General features: G+C 39.1%; 1 protein-coding gene and 1 non-coding gene across 2 annotated transcripts; one reads left to right on the top strand and one right to left on the bottom strand.

Annotated features, from left to right (window-relative positions):
* Positions 1–163: 163 nt before the first annotated feature.
* On the bottom strand, positions 164–245 carry trnal-aag (transfer RNA leucine (anticodon AAG)). The gene has a single exon. It is a non-coding gene; the product is annotated as a tRNA-Leu (tRNA).
* Positions 246–790: 545 nt separating this feature from the next.
* Positions 791–10,098, top strand: rbm28 (RNA binding motif protein 28). The gene is made up of 20 exons (XM_086073580.1): positions 791–1,155; positions 1,859–2,005; positions 2,088–2,242; positions 2,311–2,386; positions 2,596–2,688; positions 2,764–2,835; positions 3,317–3,413; positions 4,442–4,683; positions 5,327–5,390; positions 5,472–5,581; positions 5,652–5,725; positions 5,798–5,933; positions 6,985–7,049; positions 7,132–7,287; positions 7,369–7,518; positions 8,194–8,268; positions 8,406–8,484; positions 8,633–8,780; positions 9,292–9,406; positions 9,781–10,098. The coding sequence occupies exons 1-20, from the start codon at positions 1,038–1,040 to the stop codon at positions 9,916–9,918; spliced, it is 2,310 nt and encodes a 769-aa protein (XP_085929706.1). The 5' UTR covers positions 791–1,037; the 3' UTR covers positions 9,919–10,098.
* Positions 10,099–10,329: the final 231 nt, after the last annotated feature.

The raw sequence follows: 10,329 nt of genomic DNA, 5'->3' as shown, positions 1-10,329 counted from the left end.
AAATTATTGATACGCCAAACTCAAACTATTGCCATTAAAAATGTAAAAGTTGCTCAGTGTTACCGTAAAAGATCTTGATAATTTACCATTAAGTTAACTAAAACTCACTCGTACAAACTTGACAGCTGTTTTGTCAAATGTTTTCAATGTTAGATAAATAATATGGCAGCGGTGGGATTCGAACCCACGCCTCCGAAGAGACTGGAGCCTTAATCCAGCGCCTTAGACCGCTCGGCCACTCTACCGTACAACGGTATCCATTCAAATCATTTTTCTATACAAAATATACTACATCAATACGAAATACTACAATCGAACTCAACATATTTTTCTGACCAATACGAAAATGGAAAAGGCGTGTCTGCAAGCGAAGGACTAGGCTACTTGACTAATTGAGCCATTTTCAACAGCAATAAGATAATATTTTGTCTATGATTAATGTGATAACTTCATTATTTTTCATGAACAATTAATACCTTTAAAAACTAATTTTACCACTGAGGAAACAGGTAACGACCAATCATGGCTCAGTTTGCTAACTAAACCCAGAAAACAGGTGAGCCGTAATTTGTCGTTACCTATTACCTCAGCACAGGTGGTAATTGAACAAAACTTACTTTATTTAGCTCATCCGAATTAAATGTGACAATTCTAAAAGGGCAGGCGCAGGATATGCCGAAGGAAAACGCGAGGCGACGTACTCGCCTCATTACCGTGGCAACAGGTGGCGATGAGCTCATTCCTGTACGGAAATAAACGACGAAGAAGAAGAATCGGATGACGTCTTCCGCCGTGTTGTTTCCAAGATGGCAACCCACGCTATGTAAACATGCGACCGAAGTTTTCTTGCTCGTTTCAGAGATTTCTTCTGTTTAACTTTGGATGCACTCTTGAAACTTATACCATTTTGTACATTTAGTGGATTACTTTTGGTGTTTCATTACGGGACGAAACACCGTTGGGGATTTTATTTTTTTAATTCTGGGAGACAAGCTAGTATTAGCACGCTAACGCCAGCGAGGCACCAGAGAGTAAGCATGCCAGCTCAGACGCTGTTCGTCGGCTGGTTGCCGGCATCAGCTACGAACGAACGCCTAGAGGAGATTTTCTGCGAGATTGGTCCCGTCAAGCAGTGCTTCGTGGTCCGAGACAAAGGTGATTTCCCCCTCCTGTTTGGCCTTAAACATTAACATTGACATTAAACTGTGGTAATAAAAAATATTATGAGAATTTATAGGTATGAAGTGGGAATTTCCTGAATTGAATGTTGGCTCATTAGAGGGAATTTAAACATAGTTTGTACTTTAACACAAACAGGACTAAAGCAACTAGATTTCAAGCAAATATACCGTTAACTTGTCATAATTAGTTCCCCAATAATATACATTTTCCTTTCATTTTCTAGTTCATTCTCATAATTCCCAAGAAAGTTTTGAAGTTGGCAGTGGAGGAAGTGGATATGTTGCCGTGAACGGCTCCTGCTAACGTTGTCTTGCCGTGAACGGCTCTGTTTGGCTAATCGCCAGAACTAGTCATGCGCTGGGTGTGCTTCCTGGTTCTCGTCACCCCCTTCAGTCTTTTCACGAAGTATTAACTTAGTTTTACCACCGAAGATAGGCTGCTTTCATCGGCTGTTATTGGCATAACCAACCTAACCCTAACCGGCGGTCAGAGCATAGGCTCGGCTGCCATTGGCATTACCAGGCTAACCATAACCATCAGAGCATACAGACTGTTGTCAAGAAATTGTAGTAAAAAAAAAATGCACACAGCAGGATTCAAATCCATGAGGAGCGATCATCAAATTAATTAATAAATAATTTGAGTATTGATTATTTGTTGTTTTCCTCTGAACTAGGTGCAGAAACATGTCGAGGATTTGGCTATGTGACGTATGCCATGGAGGAGGATGCGCTGCAAGCGTTAACAGACATAAAGGATTATGATGGAAAAAAGATTTCTATTTCGGTGGCCAACAAGAAATTGAAGTGCAAAAAGAAAACAGGTGTGCATGAAGCCCTAGAGCGTGTTTCACACATACAAATTTTCCGATATTGATACACTTTGTGTTTTTTTCTGATATTCAGCTACAAAAGAGCCAGATGAAGCAGTGCCAGCAGCGCCAGCAGCGCCAGCAGCGCCAGCAGCGCCAGCGCCACCAAAGGAGACAGAGAAAAAAGTTAATCAAATCAGGAAAAATATCCTGAAAGCTAGACTCATCATTAGGAATCTCAGTTTTAAGGTACAGTGTGTTTCTTGCACAGCTACTATTAGGAGTACAGGGTTAAGGTGACATGTTTTGTGTTGCAGTGCTCAGAGGGCGATCTCAAGCAGGTTTTCAGCAAGTTTGGAGAAGTGCTTGAAGCCAAAATACCTCTCAAGCCCGGTAAATGTGTAGTAGTCATCCAAATGTGATAAAATGTGCTCATCTGAACAAATTTGGTACACTTTGATAAGCTAATGACATTCAAAACAAGAGCTGTATCATAAAGTCTTTACAAAGGTTGTTTATTTCCATATAGTTTTTGTGTTGTGCCTCTTTCCAAAGAATTGTTATTATTTTTCTTGTTATTAACTTTTTGGGCCATTCAACAGATGGTATGATGCGTGGCTTTGCGTTTGTCCAGTTCAAAAATATGTCCGGGGCATCCAAAGCACTTCAAACAATGAACCTGAAGAAGATTAAAGGTATTTCTCATTTGTATCTTGTTTTTTTCAATATTATAAGGATGCATTTATGTTGTCTCACTGTTCCATTTTAAGACCGCCAAGTGGCTGTCGATTGGGCTGTGCCGAAGGACAAGTATGTTGCCATGCAGGCGACATCCGTTAAAGGTAGAGCTCATTGTCACATTTACAATTCTGTAGACCTTTTCATCATCTTTGCCAATAACAGGATACTCCCACATGGCAGAATCTTCTTCTTTAAGTCTTAATTTGTAAAATTTTATTAATTTTTTTGCAATAGTTTAGCTGAAAAAAATTGACTTGGCTCTGTCTCGACTGCCAAAAGTCTTGGACTTGTTTTGGTCTTTGTGAGTTCTGATCTCAGGTAAGTCTTGGTCTCGGATAGTCTGATCTTGAGCTCAACACTGCTGCTAGATATACCCCAGAAGTTTTGTTAGTTTTGATTTCCAAAGAATCAAAATTAATCCAGCTGAAACCGTTGGTGATATAGAAGGGTTTGCTTACTAATGGTGGTGCCGTCAGAGCTATCACCTGGAAGTACATATGACGCCATGGTGAAAAGGCCTATAATAAGCCATCTTCATAAACGTACCTAAAATACATTACTGATGTTTTGTCGATTCCACAGAGGCTATGACAAGTGAAGATGCCACAAAGAAGCAATCGGAGCCTCAGACCAATGCTGAAAAGGAGGACGAGGAAAATAATCAAACTGCTGACAGGAAGTAGGAGCCTCAAATATATGCACAGTGTGACACAAAACTTAAAGGGTCTGTGAAGAGCAGAACATTCAACAATCCCACCCTCAAATTATTTTTAGGGGCTGCTTCTGTTTCATGCAAATGAGCCACTCCATAAAGTCTGGTTTATACTTCTGCATTTGCTCTTGCGTTAACTTATTAACGATAAGTGGGCCGTAGCTCGTGGCCGGGTGCTGCGCACACGTCTCCAATTCTTGTACGCCGTAGATGGCGGGTTGTAACATTGCTTGTGATTGGTCCGTTTGATGGCGTACTCATCCATTTTTTTCCCAACCCCCGTAATAGTTTTTGTGAAGGCAACTGTGTTTGTAAGCGCAGGCGGCGTGAATGCACTTCCCGCCCGGGAGACCGCGTTTGTGTGTGATTGTGTATGATGAGAGCGAGAGAAAAAAAAATGTGTTTGCTAAGCACAGAGCTCTTGTATTTTGGCGAGTCGGCCGACAGTAACAATTGGCAGTAAATAATTGCCATGGTGATGAGCCAACTCTTCCCCTCGGCTTTGTTCCTTGTTCCAGAAACGAAAAACGAATTCCTGAATTGGCCACAGAGGAATCTCCACTCTCTAGCCAATAGTAGCTGTAGTGACACCCCGACTTGAAGTGAAACTCCTATTTTCGAAACAACCTGATGTGTATTGGGCACAAGTAAGAAGGCAAACGCACGAGCAACACTCCTCCGTATCGTCTCCGCCGTTGCCTGACACAGAAGTATAACGAGGCCTTAACACAGCCCCTGAAGAGCGGGGCAACTGCAGAGTTACAGCTTTTGTCACCATGACAACCAGAGACGAAGCGAGGGTGTTTTTTTTGACAAGGCGAACAGTTACTACTGTTGGTAGTAGTAGTAGTAGCAGCAATGACCCTGAGTGTGAACAAAAAGTGTCCATGAATACAGTAGAAGCACAGATTGAGTTTTCACTCATGGAGACAGCACTTCATCAGTAAGCCGCTTGTTAATTTGTTCATGCACGGTTGTGCCTTTTCTCCCCACAGGATCAATCAAAAAATATCCACGCCACCGAAGGAGTCACTGTCAGATGATGGTGATGATGATGATGAAGAAGACAATGAAAATGAGGATGAGGATGATGAAGATGATGATGTGTCCCAGGAGGGGAAAAACAATGATGATAGCCTTGATTCAGCCGAGGATGAAGATGATGACGACGATGACGACGACGACGACGATGATGACGACGGCGATGATAATGATGAGGACATTAGCAACCATTCGGGTACAATTGACCCTTGAGATACAAGTTTTATTCTGTGACCACGCCCCTAATTCAGAACACTTGTGCGTTAAATGATCTTTCCTCATTGAAATGAATGGACATGCCACTAACGAGGGCTGGGTGATCATGGAAAAAGTAATAATCGTGATTTTTGTGATTGATATTTAAATTGTGATTAATAAACACGATTATGTTATTGATTTCAAAACTTAATTATGATGATGGCAGTATAGGGCCGTCACTAACAAATATTTCTAAAATCAATTATTGATTATTCCATCGAATAATTGGTTTTGGTCAGTCCACACGTGTGGAACGAATTACTGAGCAATCTAAAGTGTTGAAAATGGCTAGCTCTCTTTAATGATACAGTGTTAATGGTTGTACAAGCATGCCATTTTTGGGGGCTCTTGAAAAGTAACGATTTCGGAGGTACAAGGTTTTGGCCCAATGCCAGCAATTTGGAAAATCTCACTCACTGCAGTGTCCATTTTCCACCAAGAGAGGCCGCTAATAGACTGTGAAAAGATAATACATGGTTTAGAGAGCATACAGAGCTTTGATATGTATGGGGTACAATGCCTATGTGCAAAATATTAGTCGACTTTTTTCATATGCATAAAATGTCTTCAATTTGCACTAGCTCAAAAGAAGCCAGGGAAGCGACACCCCTCAGACGTGCAGGAAGGCAGAACAATTTTCATCAGGTTTGCCCACTTTTCTTCTTTTCTTGTTGCTGTTGTTGTTGTTGTTGTTTTTCTTTACTCAAGCTTTTTTTGCTTTTTCAGAAGCCTGTCGTTTGATACTGAGGAAGAAGACCTGGAGGAAGTTCTCCTCCAGTTCGGAGAACTGAGCTACATCAAGATTGTTTTGCATTCAGACACGGGACATTCGAAAGGTGAGTTGGTAGTGATGGCTTGTGACGCTGTCATTCATGTTCTTCGCCTGATTCTGCTTTTTGAGTCCAGGTTGCGCCTTTGCTCAGTTTAAAGAGAAAAAGGCGGCGGACAGATGCGTCGCTGCAGCGCAGGACAATGCAGAGGTAAGTGAGGAGTTTCTGCTTCCAACATGGCATAGTCAGGTTTTAATCACATCTTCACATCATCGTGTGCAGACTGGCGGAATCCGACTGGACGGGAGGAAGCTGCTGATTGTTCTCGCCATGAGCAAAGATGACGCTGACAAGCTAAAGGTCAATAAGGCCAAAGTGCAAACTGGCACCAGGAATTTGTATCTGGCCAGAGAAGGACGTGAGTTATTCCCTCCTGCTCCTGTTTGAAGTATTTCAAAACAACACAAACAAAAAAGTCACAGTAAAAGTCAAACCAAAACAGCTCTCGGCGAGTTATTGTTAGGTGGTAGTAATTGTTATTTTCCAACTGTTTCATTTATTGTTCATAGAGAAACGTTATTGTGATTTTTATTAAAATGTAAGTATTTTAATATATGTTTAAATAATCTTTGATCATAGTTTTTAAAATATGTAATTAATACTGTAATTTTATTTTTATATATACTTTTAAATGTAATTTCCTTTATTCTTTATAAATATAATTTTAATGTTTCCAAGTTATTTTTCATTTCAGTCTACTTTTATTTTCCTGTGTACATTTTTAAATATATCGGTACTTGTATAGTTTTTAACATAATTGTAAATTCACATATATTGGTTAATATTTTATTTGTAATTAATGAATAAATATTATACTTGAGTTTAATTAAACATTTAATTAAATTATATTAACATTTCAACATTAAATATATTTGTTTAACTTTTATTTTGAAATCTTTTTTTTTACATTTAAAAAATGTAGTTTTAAACATTTAGAAATATTTTGAATATTACTACAGTTTATTATATTACTATATTTATAAATATTTTGAACATTACAATTAAATTTAAACACTTAACACTTGCATTATATTAAGATTCAATTAAATGTAAATATTTTTTGTTTATATAGTATTAAGATCACATTTTAAAATGCGTCAGCCTTTGTTGACAGAAATCAATGCACACGCACACACACACGCATACATTTAGTGCATTATTGTGCAGTTTATCAATAATTAATAATGTCTTAGTACACGCGGAACAGTCATTCAGTATGTCATATGAGTTGCATTTGTGCAATATGTGCTTTTATTTGCATGCTGAGAATATAAAACACAATCACCTTCTACATATGACTGCATTATACGCTGAAATTCATGACACTTATGTTAAAAAATAAAATAAAATTTTACAAATCAAAACTAGCTAATGGGACGTAATGAATGTGAATTTGTGCCCTCCTTCAGTGATCCGGGCTGGAAGCAAGGCTGCCGAGGATGTGCCTGAAGGAGACATGATCAAGAGAGCCAGAGTGAGTGGATGTTCGCAGGAGGAAGAAAATGTTTTGGTGTTCCTTTCATTCATTTATCCTTTCATTTGCTGTCTGCATCTAGTTTGGAGATTTGAAAAAGGCCAAGCTGCGGGACCTCAATGTGTTTGTCTCCAAGAATCGTCTGTGCGTCCACAACCTGCCAAAGAACGTAAATGACAAAAAGCTGAAAGCACTTTGCCATGAGGCACTCTCCGGCAGCACAGTCATTATAGAAGAGGTGAGCTTTGCAAAACGTCCACTAGAGCGCGCTCTTGTTACTTTTACTCACCACTCTATGAATTTACAATTCGCCCCCCAGTGTCGCATCATGTATGACAGGAAACCTGAGAAAGGTCAGGTGATGGGCCAGTCTCTGGGCTACGGCTTTGTCCAGTTTAAGGAGCACGAGCACGCTCTGGCCACGCTACGCTACCTCAACAACAACCCCAACATCTTTGGTGCACACAAGGTTTGCTTCCTCCTTTCCCTCGTTACAATTTTATGTTTTGCGCATTAAAATAACTACAAATTCATTTGTTGAAGTTACAAGGTTCTTCACAATAAAATCAATCAATCAAGCGAAATATAACTATAGAGCAGTTTCTACAAGAGAAAATGCACAAGTAAATAGTTAAAAACTACATTCAAATAAAAAGATAAATTAATTGATCATTCCAATGAAACCCCTGGTGGGGTCGGGGGTTATTCCATACTCGCTAACAATAGGTGAAAATATGAAGGTTGCTTAAACAAAAATGTATTTTGTATGGAAACAAGTCAATTTAGCAAACTACTACGACTGTAATACACAAAGAGCAATACATACAAGCAGCACATACAACAATACTCATGTCACAGGCATGCTCTGTGGAAAAGATGACCATTACTACTACTATGACTATAAAGATTAGTCCGGGACTTTCTCTGCCTCATCTTCATGCTTTTCATCACATCTTGTGCCTCAACATGTTACTACTTTAAAGGTGTGGAACTTATAATTGGGACTTGGCTGTACACTATTAAACCTATAAAAAAAAAATAGTCACTTAAAAATCACTAGATTAGCGGGAGTTCGAAATGCTGATCTGCAATGTAGGGGTTGTTGACTGTATTGTTTTATGACTTCTTGTTTGCCTTCTTCCAGAGACCCATCGTGGAGTTCTCCCTAGAAGATTCACGCAAGCTCAAGATCAAAGAAATGCGACTGCAAAAAAGCAAGGTGGGCTTTTTGTGTGATGTGTACTGTATGTATTTTTTTTTAAACTTTCTATGAAACTGTTAAGGTTTAGTTAGCCCTGTTCAACTCAAATTATGACATTTTTTCTCTCTTTGTTTTGTTTGTTTTCATTTTTGCAGGAACAGATTTTCAAGAAACAAGGTGGAAGAGGTAGTGTGATACCTCACACGAGCAGAGGCTGGAACGGAACCAAACAAGGTGGAACACTGTCATAGATAAATAAAAATAAAAAAAATAAAAAAAAATATATATATATACACATACATATATGTTTGTTTTTTTAACCCCCCCCCCCCCCCCCCAAAGTCGTTTTCATATCTTGTCTCTGGTGAATCCACTCTTGTAGGTTTGTCATCAGCTCCTCACAACAAGCCAGGGACAATCCAGCACTGCGGCTTCCAAACCAAGCCCGAAGTGGAGCACGTGGACCTGGCCAATGGAAAGAAGCGGAGAAAAGTGCTGGCCTTCCCATCCCACCGAGGACCCAAGATCAGGTACTGGTGTTGTAATACGCATGGATGCCCCAATACCGAAACAAGAATCGGCACATTGTTAATATGGCATCCTATCATAGATTTTGTTTTTCTTTGTTTCATTCTTCTTTGTCTCTTATCTACTGAGTGTAATACTTTTGCCCCCTCAATAGTCAGACTGAGACACCACATAACTGAAATACCTTGCGCTACAGGCTATGTTTAAGTGAATTGTTTAAGTGAATTGTGTGGCAGGAGTGATGGGAGAAATATGCAGGTGAATGTTAAATCATCAGTAATGAAAATGTGTTGGTCTAAAGAGTGTTATATTTGTGATTAAAATAAATTTTCACCACAATTGTGAGACGTAATGGCGTTTATCAAGTGTCGGTGCTCGATATGAATGCACATTCAAATCGAATTACTTTGTACTCGTACTTGCTCTGTAAAAAGTGCTACCTGCGCATTCATCGTGATAAGCTGTTGACAAGACTTAAGCGCTGACTCATAACGAGCTTTTGGACTCTTCCAGAATGCGTGACAAAGGGAAGCAGAATGCTCCGCCCCCCAAGAAAGCTCAGCGTGGAGGCAGCAGAAAAGAACGTCAAACGTGGCAAATGGAGAAGCACACACAGACAAGAAACCAGGTTTATACAGCATTTTACTTATATTATGAAGCAAAAACATTTACGAAGTACTGTAAATATTTTTAGTTTAAATTTACTTGCATTGTGTTCTGGATTTATCTATTATTATTTTGTATATTGCTACGATTTTGCGTGTGCAATATCCCCCTTGAAAAGGAAATAATGCATCTCAAGGGTCTGTCCTTGAAATATATAATTGTAATAGTGGAATAAAAAAATAGCTAAACAAAAATGTAGCTAGCATATGGATTTCTAGATTCTGCAGTGTGAATCAGCATCTACATTTATAAATAAGAAATTATTTTTGCTTAGTATCAATGTGTTGTTTGAAAGTGAATATGCTTTTTATGGTGTATTGTGTTCTCTCTCTGTAGGCTAAAGGAGGAATGAAGCATCCGAGGAGCAAGGGAAGCGATCGTTTTGACAGCCTGGTGGAGCAGTACAAGAAGAAACTTCTCTCCAAGTGCGACAAGAGCTCCGGTATGAGAAAAAACAAGTGGTTTGATAACTAATCTCATGTGTATTTGGACATTTACAATCAGTTCCAAGAAGCTGATTCTTTGTTTTGGTGTCATAATTGTACACTGTTTGTATGAACCCCCTGTGTTAAACTATTATGACCTCTCCTGTCAGATAAACAAGTGTTTTTACTGTACATTTAGGCTGTCTTCTTATTAAAATTGTTAAATCAATTTTCTCTGTGTTTATCATCTTCACAATTTGGCAATTCATATTTGTTGCGAGATCACAGGAGAGGGCAGCGCAGTGAAAAAGTGGTTAGTAAGTCTGCCATACATTTATGAGGTTAGCTGTTCAAATACCTGCTCCAACTTTCCTGGAGTGTGGAGTTTGCATTTTCTCCCTGAGCTTTTTTTTTTCCACAAATTCCAAACACTTTAATGTGTAGGTTCATTGGAGACCCT

Source organism: Leptonotus elevatus, chromosome 4 (assembly GCF_054856555.1).
Source record: "Leptonotus elevatus isolate MCC_2025b chromosome 4, RoL_Lele_1.0, whole genome shotgun sequence".
Taxonomy (NCBI): Eukaryota; Metazoa; Chordata; class Actinopteri; order Syngnathiformes; family Syngnathidae; genus Leptonotus; species Leptonotus elevatus.
Note: the sequence above shows the minus strand (reverse complement) of the source record. Positions and strands in the feature narration are given on the sequence as shown.